Source organism: Telmatherina bonti, assembly GCF_933228915.1.
Source record: "Telmatherina bonti genome assembly, chromosome: 19".
NCBI lineage: Eukaryota > Metazoa > Chordata > Actinopteri > Atheriniformes > Telmatherinidae > Telmatherina > Telmatherina bonti.
In genome coordinates, this window is record NC_136617.1 from 145,339 (window position 1) to 170,846 (window position 25,508).

A 25,508-nucleotide genomic window follows, 5' to 3' on the forward strand; every position below is an offset into this window, starting at 1 on the left:
TTTATTCCTGCTGTGAACATGTTTATTCCTGCTGTAAACATGTTTATTCCAGTTGTAAACATGTTTTTTTCTGCTGTAAACATGTTTATTCCTGCAGTAAACCTGTTTATTTAAACTTTAAACTTGTTTATTCCTGCTGTAAACATGTTCATTTCTGCTGTAAACATGTTCATTCCTGCTGTAAACGTGTTTATTTTTTCTGTAAACATGTTCATTTCTGCTGTGAAGTTGGTCTTTTTATAATGGGAGTCTATGTGGATTTGCTCTGGTAGCCTCTAGCGGATGAAGGGAGAACTGCAGGTTTAGGCACTTTTGAATCGGCTTCACTTCTTACCGCCAGGTTGTCGCTTCGTTAAACTTTTACTCTTCCAGACTTTTTCTTTTTTCTTTCATCATTTCCAACATTTAAAATGTGCGCGTGGAAACCGCGCTTGGAGCGCGAGCTCGAGCCTGAAACCTGCAGCTGTGTGTTGAGAGGAAAATGTTCGGCTGCTCAGCTCATGTCCCTTTAAGAGAAGTGGATCCAGCGACCCCTCCCTCGCGCAGCAGGGTGCGCGCACATCCTATAAGTAGTGCGTTCATGGAGCAGCTGCAGGAGTCCGCGTGTGTTGTGTGCGCGTGAGTGTGTCCGCTGTTGACTGTGCGTAAAAAGCCTGTCAGACAGAAGCGGCTTGATGTGATGGAGCGCTGAGGAGCCGCAACACACCTGGACACACCTGTGCGCCACCGGAACCTTCACGTGCCGTTCACTCCACGTGGGCTGTCCAGAAGGTCCAGATGTTGATCCACACCTACTCAGCCATGGTAAGTCAGCACAGCTCGCTCCTGGGTTTTTGTGGAATCATCAGGAAAAAATCAGCTGCGAAAGTATTTCAAACCAGAAACACTGGGCGCGCGCTCACTTTGTTTATTATTATTATTATTATTATTATTATTAATAATAATAATAATAATAATAATAAATATGATTATTATTAATAATAAAAATAATAATAATAATAATAATAATAATGATAATAATAATATTATAATAATGATTAATAATTAATAATTTTATAACTACTATTATTACTGTTGTTATTTTCTAATTGTGCTTTTAGTCAGTAAAATAGTTTAAACCGTTTTATTATTGCGCGCGTGCACATGCGGCTCCACTGTGCGCCTTGCCGTGCCATGCCGGGTCTGTTCGGGGCCATAACGGAGCTGATGAATCCCTGCCGCCGCGGTGAGTTTTTCAGCTATGGATGAAAAACTTTGCTGGAACAGGAGATAGGTTCGGCCTGGCGCGGCTCGGCCTGGCGCGGTTCGGCCTGGCGCGGCTCGGCCTGGCGCTGTGACCGACTTTAGCGGCCTTGTTTGGCTCTAATGGACGCTGTTCCGGCAGAAACCATCGATCCGCGTGACCCAGCTTCAGCAGAAATCCATCAGGAAACGTGTCCGCGGCGCGCGGACTTCCACGGAGAAGTCGCAACCTTTTTACTTTGTGAGGTCAGATTGTGTTTGTTGACACAGACCCCCCCTCCTCCCTCCCGGAGCGACGTGTTGCTGTGTGTTACCTGTCTTCTGCGACCCTCCGTGGCCGTGACCTTTCTGACGCTGCAGCGGTGCCGCAGGCGGCGGCTGCCAGCGCGCATCACTTCCGCCGCTGCTGAGTTCCTCCTCACACTTTGACTCACATTCATTCTGTTTTTTTGTTTTCATTTTTTTATTTTGTTTTATTCTGTAATTTTCTCTTCTTGTGGACTTTGGGATCAATTGGGATCTTGTGGACTCTAATGAGCTCCTCCAGTTTCTCAACCTGTCTGGTTTCGTGCAGGAGCGCGCGGACGGACTGAGCGGCTCCTCTCCGGGGGGGCGCCTCTCCTCCCTCAACCAGGCCGCCTACTCCTCGGCTCCCCCGCTCTGCCACACTCCGGCCTCCGACTTCCAGCCCCCCTACTTCCCTCCGCCCTACCCGCAGTCCTCCCTGCCGTACTCCCAGAGCCAGGACTCGGCCTACTCCCACCTGTCGGACCCCTACCCCTCCATCAACTCCATCCACCAGCAGGCCGCATGGCACTCGCAGCGGTCGCGCTCCGAGGAGGGGCCCCTGCTGTCCCAGTCTCACCGGGCGCTGAGCCTGGATCCCCGGCGGGAGTACCCGGCCGTGCCCCGGCTCCTGCACGGTCTGGGGGAGGCGGCCGCGGCTCTGGGGGACGGGCCTCTTGGGATTCACCTGGGACATCACGGCCTCGAGGATCTTCAGGTGAATAAATTTTCCTCCAACATCTTTTATTTGTTCTTGTCAGAAGGTTTTATTTGTAAAGATTGTTTTGTGTTTTTATTGATGACATGATCAGATGGAGGCAGAAAGGCCTCGAGGCGGTTTCTCTTCTTCATGTCTGCAAACAACGAAGATCATCAGTTATTTTATTCCATTTTAATTCATTTATTTGTTTGTCATTTTTTTTATTTTGAGTTTTTCAAAACGCGTCTGAATTATTGATTTATTGGAACAAACCAGAGAAAATGGCGCGTTTTTGTTTGTTTACAACTTTTATTCATTCAGATGTTTTCCAACATTTTAAATTTAAAAAGTGTTTTATTTATATTTTATTTCGCAGTTTTTTTTGTTTGTTTGTTTTTTTTTTTTACATTTCTTCTGGAAAAAACCGCAGGAGCGGAACCATGTGCGCCGCACGCGCAGAATCCCGCAGCTTTGCGCGGCTTGTTGTGCGGCAGCTGCAGCCGCTGATTGTTGTTGCACCGAGACTAATCAATGCGCGCGGTCATCAGTGGCAAAGGAGCGCGTGCGCGGGTGTGTGTGTGGTAAGAAGCGCGCACCGCCTTGTGGTCAGTGCGTGATGAAGTCGCGCGCGTGTCACTCAGTTTCATCCATAAAAATACGCAGAAAATGTTTGAAATTCTTTAAGTTGTTAAAAAATTTCAGCTTAAAGATGAAAAGATTTTATTGATCCGGTCACGTGATCGTTTCTGTTTTTATCAGCTTGTTTAAGGAAAAAAATGTTCTGCGTTCACGCGCTGCTGCATGGAGCCTCCATTTTGTTCTGGCCTGCATGTGCGCGCGCGTGCGTGAATTAATGACAGTGTGTCTGTTGCAGGGAATGGAGGAAGGATCAGCCCTGGGCATCCTGGACCACTCTGTCATTAAAAAAGGTAAGAGGTGTGCGTGCGCGCGCGCGTGGGAGAGGAAAAAAAGGCCGTGTGTGTGTGTGTGTGTGTGTAGTTTTATAATTGTGGTTTATATGCTGAAGGGGTTTTGGGTCTCTCTCTCTCTCTCACACACACACACACACACACACAATAAATAATTCCGTTTTCTGCGTGAGCCAGTCCGCCGCGCGCACCAGCCGGAGGCAGACGGTCTTAATGAACTGTTCATGGTCACATGAGCGCGCTCGGCAGAAGTGGGGGGGGGTCAACATCACAATGAAATGAGAGTTCTGAACTGGTGGAGGAGCCGTTGGACCAGCAGCTGCAGGATCCAGAGTCTCATGAAGAGTTGAATAAAACTAAACTTCTTTCTTTTCATTTCATTTCATCCATCGAAAGGCCCGGCTTTCATCCATCATCTGAACCGCTCAGTCTGATGAAGGGTGGTGGGAAGCTGGAGCCTGTCCCAGGTGTCTCTGGGTGAAAGGCGGGGTACACCCTGGACATCTCGCCAGTCCATCGCAGGGACACACAGAGACACACAACCAGTCAGTCCTAGGGGCAGAGTAACCAGTTAACCTAACATCAGGTCTTTGGACGGTGGGAAGAAGCCGGAGAACCTGGAGGGAACCCAGCATACACGGGGAGAACATGCAAACTCCACACAGAAAGGCCGCTGACCAAACCCCGCCCCAGCTGAGGATTGAACCAGGCCACAGTACTAACCACTGTGCCACCGTGCACAGTTAATTTAATTTAATTCAATTCAATTTGTTATGAAAAATCCTTCACAAGGTTCTTGTGTCCACAGTTCCTCTCAGATCATTCCCAACATTTACTGGAGTTAAAGAAAAAAATCTGCGGAGTTGTTTTAATGTGAAATTGTGAACAGAAACACTGACAAACAGGAGAAAACACAAAACCTTCTGGATCGATTAAATCAAATTAAATTAAATTAAATTAAGGGCTGCACGGTGGCACAGTGGTTAGTACTGTGGCCTGGTTCGATCCTCAGCTGGGGCGGGGTTTGGTCAGCGGCCTTTCTGTGTGGAGTTTGCATGTTCTCCCCGTGTATGCTGGGTTCCCTCCAGGTTCTCCGGCTTCTTCCCACCGTCCAAAGACCTGATGTTAGGTTAACTGGTTACTCTGCCCCTAGGACTGACTGGTTGTGTGTCTCTGTGTGTCCCTGCAATGGACTGGCGAGATGTCCAGGGTGTACCCCGCCTTTCACCCAGACACCTGGGACAGGCTCCAGCTTCCCCGCAACCCTAAATTGGATTAAGCGGTTAGGAAAATGAATGATTAAATTATTTAATTTCTAAATGTAATTTAATTAGTAAAGTTTTTATCTTATTTAATATTTTGAATTAAATGTGATTTTTTATCATTGTTTTCCAGGATCTCCTGGTTTGGGAGTTCTGGACACATCAGTGGAGGAGAATTTAAGCAGAAGTTGCATGGCACGGTGGCGTAGCGGTCAGCACTGCAGCCTTACAGCATTAAAGTTGCTGTTTGAGCCTCGGTTGGAGGGGAGGATTGAACGGTGGCTTTTCTGTGTGGAATTTGCATGTTCTGCCGTGTATGTGTGGATTTTCTCTCCATCCAATCTAATGCTGGGTTAACTGGAATGTTTTCACTCAGCGTGTCCAGATGAACATGGCGGGGAAGTTGTCAGATTTCCCCTCAGCTTGTCTGGCGGGAAGAGGAGGAGTTTCAGTCCTTGTTACCTTTGATCAGAATGACTGGATTAACCCTTTAACAGGGTTTCAGATCAGTTCAGGGAATTAATCTGGTTAAATAGTGACTGAAACAGTCAGCATCTAAGCAGGATGATGCTTAATATGTTTTTTTTTTTGTTCAAAGTCTTTTTATTGAAAAAAAAAATATTGTTAGACATATTGTTGAAAATACAATAGTCTTTTTTTTTTTTTTTTTTTTAAATTTATTTATTTATTTATTTATTTATTTTTATAAACTCCCCAAAACAAACCCTCCCACCCTGTTGCACCATTAAAAAAAACAAAACAAAAAAAACCAAAAACAGAAACAATAATAATTTAAAACATAAATTACTCTTGTGAGATAAGTGACGGATCTACCTTCTTAATCTGATCCAAAATAGGTTGCCAGATATTGAAGAACTTATTAACGCAGCCTCTTAGAGAGTGCCTTATTTTCTCTAGTGTTAAATGACGAAAAAGGTCCATAAACCATAATTTGAAAGATGGAGGGTGCTTTTCCTTCCACTTAAGCAGTACAAGCCTGCGAGCAATAAGTGTGGGAAAAGCAATTGCTATTTTATGTTTTTGGCTGCTGATAATGCGTGGTGAAATACCAAATATTGCAGTTTTGGCCTCAGCTACGATATTAATCCCAAATGCATCCAATAGAAATTTGAAAATGGATTGCCAAAATTGTGGCAGCTTTGAACAGGACCAAAACATATGAGATAATGTTGCAAGTTCGGTTCCACAACGATCACAGTTAGGATCCAAATCTGGTTTAAATTTTGCCAGTTTCACTTTACACCAGTGCAATCTATGAACAATTTTAAATTGGATTACCCTGTGTCTTAAACAAATTGAGGATAAGTAAATATTATTTATAACAGTTTTCCAAACGTCTTCAGAGATTACGATTTCAAGTTCCTCCTCCCATTTTCGCCTAACACGATCCAGTGGTTCCAAGTTATAAGAATTAATTGCCGAATAAATTTTACCAATCAGTCCCTTGGAGCGAGCATTCAGATCCAAAACTGTTTCCAGGAGTGAGTCAGGCGGTCGTGAGGGGAAGTAACTGAATGAAGTAGACACAAAACTGCGAAGCTGAAGATATCTGAAGAAATGACAATCATGTATTTGGAAAGCTGTTTTCACTTGTTGAAACGATGCAAACAGTCCTTTGACAAACATGTCTTTCAAAGTCCTCAAGCCATGTGTGGCCCAGATAGTAAAGGAGTCATCAATAGTGGAAGGCACAAACATATGGTTTCGTGCAATAGGAGCATAAACTGACATATTATTTAAACTGAAGCTCCGTCTGAATTGTGCCCAAATCTTAAATGAATGTTTAACAACAACGCTTGTGGAAAAATTACATAAGGGCTGAGGCAGAGGTAATCCTGAGCACAGCAAAGAGTGTAAAGAAGTAGATCTGCATGACATATTCTCAAGTATCAACCATGTAGAGCCACCATTATTTGAAGTCAAAGACCAATACAACATTGCACGGGTATTCGATGCCCAATAGTAATATTGAAAATTGGGAAGTGAGAATCCTCCATTTTCTCTGTGTCGTTGTAAGATATTTTTGGAAATGTGTGCACTTTTTCCATTCCATATAAATGATGATACCAACTTATCTATGAGTGAGAAAAAAGATTTTGTTAAGAATATGGGCACTGATTGAAATAGATATAAAAATTTGGGTAAAATATTCATTTTAATAATATTTATTCTTCCCCCTAATGACAACGGTATAGTATTCCAGCGTTCAAGGTCCTGTTTTACTGAATCTAGTAGTGGAATAAAATTTGTTTTGTACATCTGTTTGTATGTTTTCGTAATCCAAACTCCAAGATACTTAAATTTATTTCCACTTAATTTAAATGGGAGTGAACTTAGCATACTTTGTTGAACTGCACAATTTATGGACATAAGCTCACTTTTCTGCATATTAACCTTATAGCCTGATATTTTTCCAAAACTATCCAAAAGATCAAGGAGTCTTGGCAGGCTTTGAAGTGGCTCAGACACATATAATAGTGTGTCGTCCGCATAAAGGGAGACTTTATGTTCAAAATCACCTCTTTGTACACCCTTGATAGAAGCATCATTGCGTACAGCTGCTGCAAGTGGTTCAATTACCAGGGAGAATAATAAAGGGGATAGGGGACATCCTTGCCGGGTTCCACGTTCTAGAGTAAAAAAGTTAGAGCGATTGTTATTTGTACGGACAGCAGCCACAGGGGAGGAATATAAAGTACGGATCCAAGATATAAACTTCACACCAAAGCCAAATTTTTTAAGGGTATAAAAAAGGTAATCCCACTCCACCCGATCAAATGCCTTTTCTGCATCTAAAGAAAGAACCACTTCTGGTGTATCGGGTGGAGTGGGATAATGAAGAATGTTCAAAAGCCGGCGAATGTTAAAAAATGAATATCGATTCTTAATAAACCCCGTTTGATCATCAGTCACAACAGTAGGTACAACAACTTCTAAACGACGTGCTAATATTTTTGCAAAGATTTTACTATCAACATTTAACAATGAAATAGGCCGATATGAACTACATTCTAATTTACTTTTGCCATTTTTATAAATGAAAGATATGACAGCCTGTCTCATAGTTTCTGGAAATGTGCCAGCATCCGAAGACTCTTCATATACAGAAAGCAAAATAGAGGACAATTCCTTTGTGAAGGTTTTAAAAAACTCACTTGGGAATCCATCTGGCCCTGGAGCTTTTCCACGTTGCATAGAAGCAATAGCATTTGTTAATTCTTCTTTGGAGAAGGGCCTCTCCAAGTCTTGGGCAGATTGATCGCTTATAGTGGGAAGACCAAATTTACTAAAAAATGAACTAAACAACGATTCATTTCTTTTGGACTCAGAAGTATATAAATGTGAGTAATATTCACCAAAACGTTGATTGATTTCTAAAGGATCTGTTAATTTTACCCCATGCTTATTATTAATTGCAAGAATAGTTTGGTCAACCTGTTGCTGTCGCAACTGATGAGCCAAGATTTTCCCAATTTTTTCACCATGTTCATACATTTTATGTCTAGTTTTATTTAGAAGATTTTCCGTTTGTTTTGTAGTAATCAAATCAAATTCAGTCTGAAGAGCTATGCGTTGTTTGAACAGCTCAGGAGAAGAAGAATGGGTCAGGGCTTCATCAAGTCGTAAAATATCATCTTCAATCCTTCTGACCCGCTCTTCTTTAGCTTTTTTTACTTTAGCGCTATAAGATATAATTTGGCCTCTGAGATAAGCTTTTAGTGATTCCCAAATCAGACCAAAGGATATTCCTGGAGTTTTATTACGTATCAAGTATTCATTTATTTCTTTTGAAATAAATTTGACAAACTCATCATCAGAAAGCAAAAGTGTATTAAACCTCCAAGGTCTATATCTGCTGCCTGAAATTGGCATGTTTAGAGTCATCAACAACGGTGCATGATCTGAGATCACTATTGCCTGATAATCGCACTTATTAACTAGTGAGAGCAAATTATTGTCAAGAAAAAAGTAATCTATTCTAGAGAATGTCTTATGAACTGGCGAGTAAAAAGAGTAACTTCTACGACCAGGATTTCGAAATCTCCAGACATCAGTCATTCCATTCGCTTTAAGAAGCTGGTTAACCACTTGTGATGATCGAGTTGGATGCATGCTTTTAGGTGAACTACGGTCCAGTGAACATGATAGTACACAATTAATGTCACCTCCCAAAATGAGATGATGTGTATCTAAATTTGGTATTTGAGAAAAGAGTCCAGTAAAAAATGCGCTGTCATCCCAATTAGGAGCATATATATTTGCAAGGACAACAGGAGTGTTATTTAGTCTTCCCACTACAATTACATACCGCCCATTTAAGTCTGCTTCAACTTTTGACATAATGAACGGAACTGTTTTTTTAATTAAAATAGCTGTACCTCTAGATTTGGAATGAAAATTTGAATGAAAGAACTGTCCCACCCATCCGCCTCTAAGTTTAGAATGATCAAAGGTAATAAGATGGGTTTCCTTGAGAAAGGCAATGTCTGCATTCAGCTGATTCAGATGAGAAAGCACTTTTCTACGTTTTACCAGGCTATTAAGAGACTTAACATTCCAGCATACAAAATTCAGCTGGCATATATTGGCTGGAGATGTCAGCAATGGATTAACCATGAGTTTTGAGATGTATAAGTTTTGACAAGATTATATTCAGTTGAATCAGAACATACCTTAGGAAATCCCATCACTACTAAAAATACACAAAATAATTGCAATATAAATGGTGCAACAAGTACCCACCCCAAATTGTCACCAACAAGAACATGGTGACAGAGCAACCCTTTACAACAAAATCCACACATTGCGTGCTTATCAGAACTCTAGCTTTCCAAGTAGGTCCGCATAAAACTAAAGTAACAATGAAAATAATAAAGTCTTTTGTTTTACCAAAGTATAAATGAAGAATATATGTTTTAGGCGTTCAAAAATCAAATAATAATAGGAATACCACGGATATAATGGCAAATAGAAAAGAGGCAGAAAGAAAGAAAACAGTGCCCCAGCAACGCAGACATAGAAAATTTAAGGAATATAATTCTATAAAGACACAATCAATATAAAGAGTCCGAAATAATATTAAAATCAAAATGGGGCAACTTTACCAGTCATTATAGTCTCTTTCTTTTCACATATTTTCCTCCACGTACATCTTGGCTTTCGCTGGATCTTCGAAAAACTTTTCCGTGCCGTTATGTGTGATCCGTAGCCGGGCAGGGTGGAGGAGCCCGTAGCGTATCCCTTCTCGTCCGCGGGGAAGCTTTTTAACATCATTAAAGGCCAATCTGGCACAGGCCACACTTGGTGGGTAATCAGGAAAGATAAAGATGGTTGAGCCGTTGTAACTGAGTGGACCAGCTTCTCGTGCACGGCGAAGAAGGTCGACACAATCTTGGTAATAGTGAAGTTTTGCTATGATAGCTCTTGGTTTGCCGTCTGCTCTTCTCCCCTGTAAAGTGCGATGAGACCTGTCAATCACCACGTCCTTATCCATTTTCAAGGCATCTCTTAGTAGTCTGGACACTGAGGCAGGTGCGGACGAGGATGCTTCAGGGACATTCACAATGCGAATGTTAGACCTCCGCATACGCCCCTCCATGTCTACACATTTCTCCTGCAGCGTTTCCACAGTTTTCTCCAGTTTGCAAACCTTAGTTTGTAAAGTCGTGATGTCGTCCGAGCAGCCAGAGAGCCCCCGCTCTATATCTGAAATAGTTGTCTTGACAGTGTCCAAATCCGACCGGAGGGCTACCGTGTTGTTAGCAATTTCCTCCTTGACTGAGCGGAGCTCTGCCTTGACACCCTCGATCTCACTCATAAGCACTTTTGTCACTTCCCTCTGGAAAAGTTCAGTCATTTCAGTTTTAATGGATGACAACAGTTCCACTTTCAAATCCGCCAGGTTGGTTTGTTCACTTTGCTCGGACAACATGCTAGCCGTATCGCTTGGTTCTTCTGACCCAGACGGTGTGCTAGCATTAGCTGCATTGCTAGCCGTGTCAGGGTTCGTCTCTCTTGATGAGGCCTTGCCTATGTATTTGTACTTGCGCAGGTTAGTCGCCATTTTCCGAAGAGAAAGCCGTCCCATATGATGCAATGGTGTCTTAGATAAGTCCGTAGTGTTTCACTCTTAATGAAAACGCCAAATAAAAAGACCTAAATTCAATTTATGCGGAGCTCATCGAACACACACCCTACTCCATTGCTTGCTCGCTAGCGCCCCCATGCTTAATATGTTTGATGGAAACATCATCAGCTTCTCTGAAAGAAACTTTGTGAGAATCTGAAACACCTGGACACGATGAAAAAAACAACCATATTGGCATAAAACTGGTGGTCTCTTCTACAGAACAGCACCACCAAGTGGTTGAGGGAGTAACTGCAACTAAACTTAAAATGACAAATGGAGAGGATGGCTTGAGGAGAAGATGGCTTGAGGAGAGGATGGCTTGAGGAGAGGATGGCTTGAGGAGAAGATGGCTTGAGGAGAGGATGGCTTGAGGAGAGGATGGCTTGAGGAGAGGATGGCTTGAGGAGAGGATGGCTTGAGGAGAAGATGGCTTGAGGAGAGGATGGCTTGAGGAGAGGATGGCTTGAGGAGAAGATGGCTTGAGGAGAAGATGGCTTGAGGAGAAGATGGCTTGAGGAGAAGATGGCTTGAGGAGAGGATGGCTTGAGGAGAAGATGGCTTGAGGAGAGGATGGCTTGAGGAGAAGATGGCTTGAGGAGAAGATGGCTTGAGGAGAGGATGACTTGAGGAGAGGATGACTTGAGGAGAAGATGACTTGAGGAGAGGATGGCTTGAGGAGAAGATGGCTTGAGGAGAGGATGGCTTGAGGAGAAGATGGCTTGAGGAGAAGATGGCTTGAGGAGAAGATGGCTTGAGGAGAGGATGGCTTGAGGAGAGGATGGCTTGAGGAGAAGATGGCTTGAGGAGAAGATGGCTTGAGGAGAAGATGGCTTGAGGAGAGGATGACTTGAGGAGAAGATGGCTTGAGGAGAGGATGGCTTGAGGAGAAGATGGCTTGAGGAGAGGATGGCTTGAGGAGAAGATGGCTTGAGGAGAGGATGGCTTGAGGAGAAGATGGCTTGAGGAGAAGATGGCTTGAGGAGAGGATGGCTTGAGGAGAGGATGGCTTGAGGAGAAGATGGCTTGAGGAGAAGATGGCTTGAGGAGAGGATGACTTGAGGAGAGGATGGCTTGAGGAGAAGATGGCTTGAGGAGAAGATGGCTTGAGGAGAAGATGGCTTGAGGAGAGGATGGCTTGAGGAGAGGATGGCTTGAGGAGAGGATGGCTTGAGGAGAGGATGACTTGAGGAGAAGATGGCTTGAGGAGAAGATGGCTTGAGGAGAGGATGGCTTGAGGAGAGGATGGCTTGAGGAGAAGATGGCTTGAGGAGAGGATGGCTTGAGGAGAGGATGGCTTGAGGAGAGGATGGCTTGAGGAGAGGATGGCTTGAGGAGAAGATGGCTTGAGGAGAGGATGGCTTGAGGAGAAGATGGCTTGAGGAGAAGATGGCTTGAGGAGAAGATGGCTTGAGGAGAAGATGGCTTGAGGAGAGGATGGCTTGAGGAGAGGATGGCTTGAGGAGAAGATGGCTTGAGGAGAGGATGACTTGAGGAGAGGATGGCTTGAGGAGAAGATGGCTTGAGGAGAAGATGGCTTGAGGAGAAGATGGCTTGAGGAGAAGATGGCTTGAGGAGAAGATGGCTTGAGGAGAGGATGGCTTGAGGAGAAGATGGCTTGAGGAGAGGATGGCTTGAGGAGAGGATGGCTTGAGGAGAGGATGGCTTGAGGAGAGGATGACTTGAGGAGAAGATGGCTTGAGGAGAAGATGGCTTGAGGAGAGGATGGCTTGAGGAGAAGATGGCTTGAGGAGAAGATGGCTTGAGGAGAAGATGGCTTGAGGAGAGGATGGCTTGAGGAGAAGATGGCTTGAGGAGAGGATGGCTTGAGGAGAGGATGGCTTGAGGAGAAGATGGCTTGAGGAGAGGATGGCTTGAGGAGAGGATGGCTTGAGGAGAGGATGGCTTGAGGAGAGGATGGCTTGAGGAGAAGATGGCTTGAGGAGAAGATGGCTTGAGGAGAAGATGGCTTGAGGAGAGGATGGCTTGAGGAGAAGATGGCTTGAGGAGAAGATGGCTTGAGGAGAGGATGGCTTGAGGAGAAGATGGCTTGAGGAGAGGATGGCTTGAGGAGAAGATGGCTTGAGGAGAGGATGGCTTGAGGAGAAGATGGCTTGAGGAGAGGATGGCTTGAGGAGAGGATGGCTTGAGGAGAAGATGGCTTGAGGAGAAGATGGCTTGAGGAGAAGATGGCTTGAGGAGAAGATGGCTTGAGGAGAGGATGGCTTGAGGAGAAGATGGCTTGAGGAGAAGATGGCTTGAGGAGAAGATGGCTTGAGGAGAGGATGGCTTGAGGAGAGGATGGCTTGAGGAGAAGATGGCTTGAGGAGAGGATGGCTTGAGGAGAAGATGGCTTGAGGAGAGGATGGCTTGAGGAGAGGATGGCTTGAGGAGAAGATGGCTTGAGGAGAGGATGGCTTGAGGAGAGGATGACTTGAGGAGAAGATGGCTTGAGGAGAAGATGGCTTGAGGAGAAGATGGCTTGAGGAGAGGATGGCTTGAGGAGAAGATGGCTTGAGGAGAGGATGGCTTGAGGAGAAGATGGCTTGAGGAGAAGATGGCTTGAGGAGAAGATGGCTTGAGGAGAGGATGGCTTGAGGAGAAGATGGCTTGAGGAGAGGATGACTTGAGGAGAGGATGGCTTGAGGAGAGGATGGCTTGAGGAGAAGATGGCTTGAGGAGAAGATGGCTTGAGGAGAAGATGGCTTGAGGAGAAGATGGCTTGAGGAGAAGATGGCTTGAGGAGAGGATGACTTGAGGAGAGGATGACTTGAGGAGAGGATGGCTTGAGGAGAAGATGGCTTGAGGAGAAGATGGCTTGAGGAGAAGATGGCTTGAGGAGAAGATGGCTTGAGGAGAGGATGGCTTGAGGAGAGGATGGCTTGAGGAGAGGATGGCTTGAGGAGAAGATGGCTTGAGGAGAGGATGGCTTGAGGAGAGGATGGCTTGAGGAGAAGATGGCTTGAGGAGAAGATGGCTTGAGGAGAGGATGACTTGAGGAGAGGATGACTTGAGGAGAAGATGGCTTGAGGAGAGGATGGCTTGAGGAGAGGATGGCTTGAGGAGAGGATGGCTTGAGGAGAAGATGGCTTGAGGAGAGGATGGCTTGAGGAGAGGATGGCTTGAGGAGAGGATGGCTTGAGGAGAAGATGGCTTGAGGAGAAGATGGCTTGAGGAGAGGATGACTTGAGGAGAGGATGGCTTGAGGAGAAGATGGCTTGAGGAGAAGATGGCTTGAGGAGAGGATGGCTTGAGGAGAGGATGGCTTGAGGAGAAGATGGCTTGAGGAGAGGATGGCTTGAGGAGAGGATGGCTTGAGGAGAAGATGGCTTTTGATGTAGCAGCTGAAACTCAGTCACGTGTTTGGTCCCCTTCTGGCCGATTAACTGTTTGTAATCCACATCAACAACTGACATCTGGACCACTTCTGGCCCACAGGACACTCACCGATGCCGGAACTGAGCAGCAAGTGCCAGAAGTGGCCGGGATTTGGCCCAAACATGGCTGCTAACTGGGAGGTTCAGGAAGAGGAAACAATCTGTAAAGCGGGGAGTTTAACTCCATCATGATTGCTTGTGGAGCTCCTAAGGGGTGGACAGCTTTGGTCCTCCAGAGCCGCAGTCCTGCAGAAGTTAGGACTTTCCCTGCTGCAACACACCTGACTCCAATCAATCGCTAATTAAGTCTGATGCGAGTCAGATGTGTTGCAGCAGGGAAACTCTGAGGGGGGTTAGGAAAGTCAAACAAATGAATAAATCAGGTGACTTTGAAATGATGCAAAATGGTTGGACAGAAAAAATACCTTGAAATATAAAAACTCAAAGATTATCTTATTTAGGAACATAGATCAATAAATATTTGGAATTTATAGAAAGAATTAATTAAAATAAGTTTCTGGGGCGATAATAGATTATTGAATAAGATGGAAATTAAATATTAAAGATATACATGAAAAAATTGTGGACCACAGTTCACTCGATATATATATATTATATTTATGACCCTATACTACCAGTCAAAAGTTTGGACACGCTTTCCCATTGGTTTTAATGGGAAAAATATGAGGAAGAGAAGCTTTCATCACTGTTATCATGACATATAAATAGACATCATCCATGCGTTCACCGACCACCAGTCCTGCTGGAGCTTGTGCCGCTTCCAGAACAACAGTCTGCTGAAGCTTTTACTGTTTTCTGAGCAACATTTAGAAGAAGTTGAGTGCAAATGGATGTGTTGAAGGTGAGAAACGGAGCTATTTGAGAATGTGCAGTTAGGATGAAACCACCTGCAGACAGAAAAACACACCAGAATTAGAGCTGTCGACTCGAGGGACAACATTACGCTGCATAGATTACTGACAATGGTGGCGGCGTCACACCATCACAGATCTGTGTCTTCTTCTTCCTGTTTCTCCTCAACTTTTCTTCATCAGATCCATCTGTTCTTCCTCAGTTCCCATCCCATCCAAGCTGAACGGCTCGTCCCTGTCGGCCCTGTCCATCGGGAAGGAGGGTCTGGGAATGGGGGCTGTGTCCAACCCGGCCGAGGTGTTCTGTTCAGTACCAGGCCGCCTGTCGCTGCTCAGCTCCAACTCCAAGTACAAGGTTACAGTGGGGGAGGTGCAGCGACGCCTCTCCCCACCTGAGTGCCTCAACGCTTCTCTGCTGGGTGGAGTCCTGCGCAGGTGAGGGCACCTGAGCTGTAGGCTTCATTTTAAAATCCCAGATGCATATTTCCAGTTATTTTGACTCATCAAGCATGATTGTAATATAAACTGCTCAAAAAACTAAAGGGAACACCTGAACAACACGATGTAACTCCAAGTCAACCAGACTTCTGTGAAATGGAACCGTCCACTTAGGAAGCAACACTGACTGACAATCAGTTCCACCTGCTTTGTGTAAATGGAACAGACAACAGGTGGAAATTATAGGCAACTGGCAAAACACACCCAATAAAGGAGTGGTTCTGCAGGTGGAGACCACAGACCACTTCTCAGTTCCGATGCTTTCTGGCTGATGTTTTGGTCTGAATGCTGGCGGTGCTTTCACTCTAGTGGTAGCATGAGACGGAGTCTACAACCCACACAAGTGGCTCAGGTAGTGCAGCTCATCCAGGATGGCACATCAATGCCAGCTGTGGCAAGAAGGTTTGCTGTGTCTGTCAGCGTCGTGTCCAGAGCATGGAGGCGCTACCAGGAGACAGGCCAGTACATCAGGAGACGTGGAGGAGGCCGTGGGAGGACAACAACCCAGCAGCAGGACCGCTACCTCCTTCTTTGTGCAAGGAGGAACAGGAGGAGCACTGCCAGAGCCCTGCAGAATGAGCTCCAGCAGGACACAAATGTGCTTGTGTCTGCTCCAACAGTCAGAAACAGACTCCATGAGGGTGGCATGAGGGCCCGACGTCCACAGGTGGGGGTTGTGCTTCCAGCCCAACACCGTGCAGGACGTTTGGCGTTTGCCAGAGAACACCAAGATTGGTAAATTCTCCACTGGCGCCCTGAGCTCTTCACAGATGGAAGCAGGTTCACACTGAGCACATGTGCCAGACGTGACCGAGTCTGGAGACGCCGTGGAGAACGTTCTGCTGCCTGCAACATCCTCCAGCAGGACCGGTTTGGCAGTGGGTCAGTAATGGTGTGGGGGGGCATGTCTATGGAGGGCCGCACAGCCCTCCATGTGCTCGCCAGAGGTAGCCTGACTGCCATTAGGTACCGAGATGAGATCCTCAGACCCCTTGTGGGACCATATGCTGGTGCGGTTGGCCCTGGGTTCCTCCTAATGCAAGACAATGCTAGACCTCATGTGGCTGGAGTGTGTCAGCAGTTCCTGCAACACCAAGGCATTGATGTTATGGACCGGCCCGCCCGTTCCCCAGACCTGGATCCAGCTGAGCACATCTGGGACATCATGTCTGTCTCCATCCACCAACGCCAAGTTGCACCACAGACTGTCCAGGAGTTGGCGGATGCTTTAGTCCAGGTCTGGGAGGAGATCCCTCAGGAGAACATCCGCCGCCTCATCAGGAGCATGCCCAGGTGTTGTAGGGAGGTCATACAGGCACGCGGAGGCCACACACACTACTGAGCCTCATTCTGACTTGTTTAAAGGACATTACATCAAAGTTGGATCAGCCTGTAGTGTGTTTTTCCACTTTCATTTGGAGTAGAACTCCAAATCCAGACCTCCATTGATAATTTTTGTGCGATTTAGTTGTCAGCAGATTCAACTATGGAAAGAACAAAGTATTTAATAAAAATATTTCATTCATTCAGATCTACAATGCGTTACTTTAGTGTTCCCTTAATTTTTTTGAGCAGTGTATTTACAACCATCAGCGAATGGATTTAAACACCTCTGGTTACTAAAGCAAGATGAATAAATAGATATAAATGAAAACATTTCTGAAAAAGTTTCTTTGAATAATTAAAAAACATCAGGAGATGGATGGCAGATACATTACAACAAGAATATGACCGCTTGCCGAATGGTTTGTTGTGGCAAAACCACAACTTCTACTAATTTTTCACATTCGTTATGTCGTTTTCTGCCCTGTGTGGTTTCATCAGGATAATTTAACTTGGTTTCTGGTGAAATACAATTTAAATTTTGTACAATATTTATTTCATTAAAGAGCGCAGTGTGGCAGCACAACATAAATACTACAGAAGTTATGCAGCAGAATATAGATACTACAGTTGCAATGCTGCAGAATATAGATTACACAATACACAGCAGAATATAGATCCTACAGTCGCTACATAATAGAATATAGATAATACAGTCACTATGCAGCACAATATAAATACTACAGTTGCTACATAGCAGAATATAGATGCTAGAGTCTCTACACAGTAGAATAAACATGGTATTTAGTTTCTACATAGCACAATATAAATGCTAAAAAGAGAAACCTGACGTCCTACTGACCTTTTAGTACAGAATGACTGATTTTTACTTTAACCACCTTTATAAATTCTGAATGTTCCCACAGTTAATAGTTCAGTCTGTTCCTTTGTCCAGAATAATTTGTGCTTCATATTGAGGAGGTGTTTCAAATACGATAGTTTAAATTTAACCGTTTTAATGGATCAGAGCATGCAGAAAATATGCATGTCTCAGTTTCAGTGTGATCTCTGTTTTTACTGCAGCAATTTTCAGTTTATTCAACAGAAGAACTTAAACTAAAAAACCCTCAAGAAAAGGCTGCGTTTTGCTTTGATCCAAAAAGCTGTACATCACATGCCTCTGCTCTGCTCACATACTCCTCAGATAAACACGGGGACATTTTCTTCAATGAAAAGTCTCACAATGAGATCTTTTTAATTTAAGAGTATGGCCTGAGCCGAGGAACCAAACTGGGTCATGAGACAGAATCACAAGCGAAGCGATGTGGTTTAGTGAAGTACAGCCTCAGGACATGAGATGAAGTTTGCGACTCCAGTTTCAGGCTGAAACCCTTAAAGAGGACATAATTAAAAGATGTGACGGGTGGTAAAAAGTCAGCAGCTCCCTCGGTGATAACGCACATTTTCTGCCTTTTTTCCAGAGGTATTCCAACTCTCCCACTGCTCTGTACACGTTTACTGATAAAATGAAATGAAATGGATTATATGACAATTAAACCAACTGGCTGGTTTGAAGATTAAGGTTTTAAATATTAAATATTTGCTCACTCTAATAATGTAATGTGATGTTACAGAAAATTTTAACATATGGATGAATTAATATAGAAATGGTTCAGTTGTGAAAAAGGCATCTGAATTACAACAAAGACTGTTTTAAACATTTGTTTTTCTTTACTTGTTTGTATTTATCCTTCTTTATTTGTTATTAAATGATCATGTTTTTTACTTGATTTTATTTTAGTACTTTTCTTCTATTTTTTTAATTTCTTTTTGACAGTTTAGTTTGTATTTATGCAATTGTGAAAAAAATTCAGGGCTCTTTTCTAGTATGTGAAATGGTGGAGATGGTATGTCTGCTAATAAGCCACTTGAGCGGACGTGAAAGAGCTATACAGAAGAAAAAATAATAAATACATATAGCTTTTAGTTATGAATTCAGAAAATCTGTAATTTTATAGAATCTATTTTTTATGAATATTTTATATAAGTGATAAAATTAATTAAAACATAAAAAATGTAAAACAATATTTTAATAAAGAAAACATGTTTAGAGAGGAAGGATGAGGAGGAAGGAAAACACTGGACAGTGTGTGTGCTGACGGGGAACATAGGGACGTTTCAGCTGATTCACACAGAAACACGCAGAAAGACCAGCGCACACGCCTGAATGTGCCGTGTGTCTCCGTGTCCTCCCTCAGGGCCAAGTCCAAGAATGGTGGCCGCTGTCTGAGAGAGCGTCTGGAGAAGATTGGCCTGAACCTGCCCGCTGGGCGACGCAAGGCCGCCAACGTCACTCTGCTGACATCTCTGGTGGAGGGTAGGCGTGCACACACACACACACACACACACACACACACACACACACACACACACACACACTCATGCTGCAACTTGCACTCTCTCTGACAAATGTCCTCGCATGAGCGCATATGAATAAACAGTGAAGGCAAGAATGGATGAGTGCACACACACACACACACACACACACACACATGCATTGTGTGGCAACAGAAGCTACAGCCAATAAGAAAAGACTTTAACAAAACCTGCAGCGTTCTGTTGTTTCAGACTGGGTTTAGGTAAACTGGGACATGTGGATAAACTGGGACATGTAGGTAAACTGGGACATGTAGGTAAACTGGGACATGTAGGTAAACTGGGACATGGTAAACAGAAACATGCAAATTAACTGGGACATGGTAAACTGGGACATGTAGGTAAACTGGGACATGTAGGTAAACTGGGACATGTAGGTAAACTGGGACATGTAGGTAAACAGAAACATGCAAATTAACTGGGACATGGTAAACTGGGACATGTGGATAAACTGGGACATGTAGGTAAACTGGGACATGTGGATAAACTGGGACATGTAGGTAAACTGGGACATGTAGGTAAACTGGGACATGTAGGTAAACTGGGACATGGTAAACAGAAACATGCAAATTAACTGGGACATGGTAAACTGGGACATGTAGGTAAACTGGGACATGTAGGTAAACTGGGACATGTAGGTAAACTGGGACATGTAGGTAAACAGAAACATGCAAATTAACTGGGACATGGTAAACTGGGACATGTAGGTAAACTGGGACATGTAGGTAAACTGGGACATGGTAAACAGAAACATGCAAATTAACTGGGACATGGTAAACTGGGACATGTGGTAAACTGGGACATGTAGGTAAACTGGGACATGTAGGTAAACTGGGACATGGTAAACAGAAACATGCAAATTAACTGGGACATGGTAAACTGGGACATGTGGTAAACTGGGACATGTAGGTAAACTGGGACATGTAGGTAAACTGGGACATGGTAAACAGAAACATGCAAATTAACTGGGACATGTGGTAAACTGGGACATGTAGGTAAACTGGGACATGTAGGTAAACTGGGACATGGTAAACAGAAACATGCAAATTAACTGGGACATGGTAAACAGAAACATGCAAATTAACTGGGACATGGTAAACTGGGACATGTGGTAAACTGGGACATGTAAGCAAATTGGAAATTTGTAAACTGGGAAATGTGATGAAATGGGACATGATAAACTTACATGTATGTAAACTGGAACATGTGGTAAATTAATACATGTAGATTAACTGGGATATGTGGTAAACTGGGACACGTTGTTAAACTGGGACATATGTTAGACTGGACCATGTAGGTAAACTGGGACATGGTAAACTGGGAAATGTAGGTAAAATTGGACATGTGGTAATCTGTGAGTTGTAGGTAAACTAGGACATGGGAAACTGGGAGATGTTGTAGATAAACTGAAACATGGTAAACTGTGACATGTAGGCAAACTGGGACATGTAAGCAAATTGGAACTTTGTAAACTGGGAAATGCGATGAAATGGGACATGTGGTAATCTGTGAGTTGTAGGTAATCTAGGACATGGGAAACTGGGACATGTAGCCAAACTTGGACATGTAGGTAAACTGGGACATGTGGTAAACTGGTTCATGTAAGGAACTGGAACATTGTAAACTGGGACATGTAGATTCAATTCAATTCAATTCAATTCAATTCAACTTTATTTATATAGCGTCAAATCACGGCAATGCCATCTCAAGACGCTTTACAGACAGAGGGGAAAACATAATGAAGGTCAATTCATAACAGCCTATATAAGGAAACCAACAGAATGAGTTGAGTCCAACTCAATCTCCCATCCTGAGCAAGCACACTGGCGACAGTGGGAAGGAAAAAACTCCCTTTTAACAGGAAGGAAACCTCCGGCAGAACCCGGCTCAGGACAGGCAGCCATCTGCCTCTGCTGTGTGGGGGGAAGAGGACAGAAAGACAACAGACAACAGGAACTGCTACTCCCGGCCAGGGAGACCTGCTGAGACAGGAGACATACATGTTAATGATGCAACACTGTTATGGGGGGGTAAAAGAAAGAGATAAAGAGAAAAAGAAAGAAGCTCAGTGTATCAGGAAATGTCCCTCAGCAGTCTAAACCTACAGCAGCATAACTAAGGGATGCTAACCATCCCTAGCTATAGGACTTATCAAAAAGATAAGTCTTCAGCCTCGTCTTAAAGGTGGGGAGGGTGTCTGCTTCCCTAACACTAACTGGGAGCTTATTCCATAAGAGAGGGGCCTGATAACCAAAGGCTCTGCCTCCTGCTCGGCTCTTTGAGACTCTAGGAACCACAAGTAAGCCTGCAGTCTGCGAACGAAGTACTCTGCTTGGTATATAAGGAACAATGAGGTCTTTGATATATAGTGGTGCCTGGTTGTGGAGGGCTTTATATGTAAGGAGAAGGATTTTAAATTCTATTCTAGATTCAACAGGCAGCCAATGAAGAGAGGCTAAAACTGGAGAAATATGATCTCTCATGCTGGTTCTGGTCAGGACTCTGGCTGCAGAATTCTGGATCAGCTGAAGGCTTTTCAGGGCATATTTAGGACAGCCCAGTAATAGAGAGTTACAGTAATCTAGTCTCGAAGTAACAAAAGCGTGAACCAGTTTTTCTGCATCACTCTGAGACAGAATGTCCCTAATTTTGGCTTTATTACGTAAATGAAAGAAGGCTGTTTTAGTAACCTGCTTAATATGTGGGCCAAAGGACAGGTCAGGGTCAAATATTACTCCAAGGTTTCTCACTGTAGCACTGGAAGCTAAAGTAATGCCATCCAGGTTAATTACAAAACCGGAAAATTTAGCTCTGAGTTTTTCAGATCCAACGAGAATTACTTCAGTCTTATCTGAGTTTAAGAGGAGAAAATTTCTAGACATCCAAGTCTTTATGTCTATGAGACAATTTTGTAGCCTATTGGGCTGATTTGTTTCATCTGGTTTAAAGGATAAGTATATCTGAGTATCATCTGCATAACAATGAAAGTTTATTCCATGCTGTCTAATAATTTTGCCTAAAGGGAGCATATATAGTGTGAAGAGTATTGGTCCAAGTACAGAACCTTGAGGAACTCCATGACTTACTGTAGTTTGGGAGGAGGACTTGTCATTTACATGAACAAACTGAAGTCTATCAGATAAATATGATTTAAACCAGCTTAACGCTGTACCTGTAATTCCAACCACCTGTTCTAGTCTTTGTAACAGAATGTTATGATCGACTGTATCAAATGCAGCACTAAGATCAAGCAAGATAAGTACGGACACAAGTCCTTTGTCTGAGGCCATAAGAAGGTCATTAGTAACTTTCACCAATGCCGTCTCAGTGCTATGATGAGCTCTAAATCCTGACTGAAACTCCTCGCATAAATTATTTCTGCTCAGGTGGGCATGTAGCTGAGCTGAAACTATTTTCTCCAGAATTTTGGACATAAAAGGGAGGTTAGATATAGGTCTATAATTTGCTATCACCTCTGGATCCAGAGATTGCTTTTTAAGTAAAGGCTTGATTACAGCAGTTTTAAATGACTGTGGTACATATCCTGTCACTAAAGACATATTGATAAGATTTAGTAGTGATGTATTAATTAAAGGGAAAATGTCCTTAAAGAGGCTCGTTGGGAGAGGGTCTAAGATACAGGTGGATGGTTTAGATGAAGCTATTATTTTAGTTAATTCAGAGGGTTGGACAGGACAGAAACTATTTAGACACAAGTCAGATCCTGGTTCTAAGGATGCTTCGGAGACCACAACAGGCTCAACATTATAGGTAGAAGGAAGAATATTGTGAATTTGATCTCTAATAGTATCAATTTTATTCCTGAAAAAATACATGAAATCATCCCAGCTAAGTGAGAAAGGAATACATGGCTCCACAGCGCTCCGGCTCCTAGTAAGCCTGGCTACAGTGCTGAAAAGAAACCGAGGGATGTTTTTGTTTTCCTCTATCAATGATGAATAATAAGCTGTTCTTGCCGTACGTAAGGCTTTTTTGTATACAATTAAACTTTCTTTCCAGGTTAAGCGAGACTCCTCTAGTCCTGATGAACGCCATCTGTTTTCCAAACGCCTTGACGCCTGTTTTAGAGCTCGAAGCTGGGAATTAAACCAGGGAGCCTTCATAATCTTACCTAATTTCTTCTTCTTTAGGGGAGCAACATTATCCAAGGTTGTACGCATTGAAGCTGTTATAGTATCAGCATGTTGATCAATCTGAGCAGGAGTAAGGCTTAAAGGGGGACTCTCAGTCATGCTAACACATGGTAGAGGTGAAAAAATTGATTCAATTGATTGTTTAAATTTTGTAATATTATTGTCTGATAAACATCTACTATAGTAGAATTTATTTTTGGTCAGTGAGTAATCAAATAAAGTGAATTCAAAGGTTAATAAGAAGTGATCGGACAAGACAGGGTTTGGAGGAAAAACTTTGAGCTTATCAGTCTCAATACCAGATGTTAGAACCAGATCAAGAGTATGACCATGAGAGTGAGTGGCTCCATTGACATTTTGTGAAAACCCAATTGAGTTTAGAATAGAGCTAAAGGAAATGTTTAAACTATCATTTTCATGGTCAACATGAATATTAAAATCACCTAGTACAATGACCTTATCAGTAGTCAGCACTAACTCAGACAAGAGATCAGAGAATTCGGTCAGAAACTCGGAGTAAGGTCCAGGTGAGCAATACACTAATGCTAAAAGGAGCGGTTTCTCTCAATTCCATTTTGGATGAGATAAATTTAATGTCAGGAATTCCAAGGATTTATAGTTAGTTTTGTGCTTAGGATTAATTAAAAATTCTGACTTAAAGATAGCTGCAACACCTCCTCCTCTGCCTGTAGTTCTAGGAATGTGAAAGTTTAAATAGTTAGCTGGCGTAGCTTCATTAATACTAACATCATCCTCTTGCTGTAACCAGGTTTCCGTAAGACAGAATAAATCAATGTGGTGATCACCTATCAAGTCATTGACTAATAAAGACTTATTTGGGAGGGATCTGATATTCAGTAGGCCACACTTTATTGTCTTATTTTCAGATTTTATTAGATCTATTGTTTTTATTTTTATGAGGTTTTCACGATTAACCCCAGAAGTGTTTTTGTGTTGTTTAATTCTTACTGCTGGGAAGTTGTATAAGGTCGGAATGGGGTTTTGGGTGGGCGGCGGCAGGTGGGAAGCTGCAGAAAAGTGTGTAGGACTACAATTCTGCCTCCTGGTCCCAACCCTGAGTTGTCAATTTAGCTGACTAATAAAAGAGTCCACATTGCTAGATAAGAGAGCGGCTCCATCCAACGTGGGATGGATGCCATCTCTCCTAATAAGACCAGGCTTTCCCCAAGAAGCGCTCCAATTATCTATAAAACCCAGATTAACTGGGACATGCCATCAAATTGGAATGTGGTAAACTGGGACATGGTTATGCTGGGACATCTGTTAGACTGGACCATGTAGTTAAACTGGAACATGGTGAACTGTGACATGTAGGTAAACTGAGACATGTAAAATTGTGGATATACTAGGATGTGTGTAAATGAGATATGTGGGTAAGCTTGTATTTGTATGAGTTAACTTAAGCTGCTGGGTTTCATTGCTTTAGATGGTGTCCAGACGTGCTGAAGTTTATACAGAAACTTGCTGAAGTCTTGGTGTTCTCCGTCCTGCAGGTGAGGCTGTCCACCTGGCGCGGGATTTTGGTTACGTTTGTGAGACAGAGTTCCCGTCCAGAGCCACAGCGGAGTACCTGTGCAGACAGAGCGATCCGGACCAGCTGCCGACACGACGCAGCATGCTTCTGGCCACCAAGTTAGTCACAGCTGGACTTCATGCTGCAGCCATGAAAACTTTTTACTCAGCTGTTGCACCTCTGGGATCAGACTAACACGTGTCCTCTCCACCTCTCAGGGAAATCTGTAAGGAGTTTGTGGACCTGCTGTCCCAGGACCGATCCCCGCTGGGAGGCAGCCGACCCACCCCTTGCCTTGAGCCTGGTGTCCAGGGAAGCCTCACCCACTTTAGCCTGCTCACGCACGGCTTTGGCGGCCCTGCCATCTGCGCAGCGCTCTCCGCCTTCCAGAGCTACCTGATGGAGGCCATTAAAATGCTGGAAAAAGGCGAGGGAGGAGGGAAGGGCCACCACGACAAGGAGATGAAGCACCGCAAGTAGAGCTGGACAGAGGCAGAGAAAAGACTGGCCCACGATGTTCTGGGTCTTCAGCTCTGCCCTCAGGACCAAAAGTGAGACCTTACCTCCCAGAAACTCCTGAGGCTCCTCCCAGAAAAGGGGCGGGTTTATAATATCTCATGGACCTCTCTTCTCCTCTCTGTCAGACGTGTCTTCTCTTCAGCACCAGCCTCTGATTTACTCCGTTTTTATTTACTCTGCCGCCTTCCGTGTGTTAGCACATCACACGTGCACAGGACTCACCTGGAAG

The 25,508-nt window shown here is 43.7% G+C and overlaps 1 protein-coding gene across 1 annotated transcript; it reads left to right on the top strand.

Annotated features, from left to right (window-relative positions):
• Positions 1–777: 777 nt before the first annotated feature.
• Positions 778–25,240, top strand: tfap2e (transcription factor AP-2 epsilon; the record flags this gene model as incomplete). Its single annotated transcript, XM_079258944.1, has 7 exons — positions 778–804; positions 1,817–2,245; positions 3,102–3,156; positions 15,019–15,250; positions 18,895–19,013; positions 24,741–24,879; positions 24,979–25,240. 7 exons carry the CDS (start codon positions 778–780, stop codon positions 25,238–25,240), a joined length of 1,263 nt encoding a protein of 420 aa, XP_079115070.1.
• Positions 25,241–25,508: the final 268 nt, after the last annotated feature.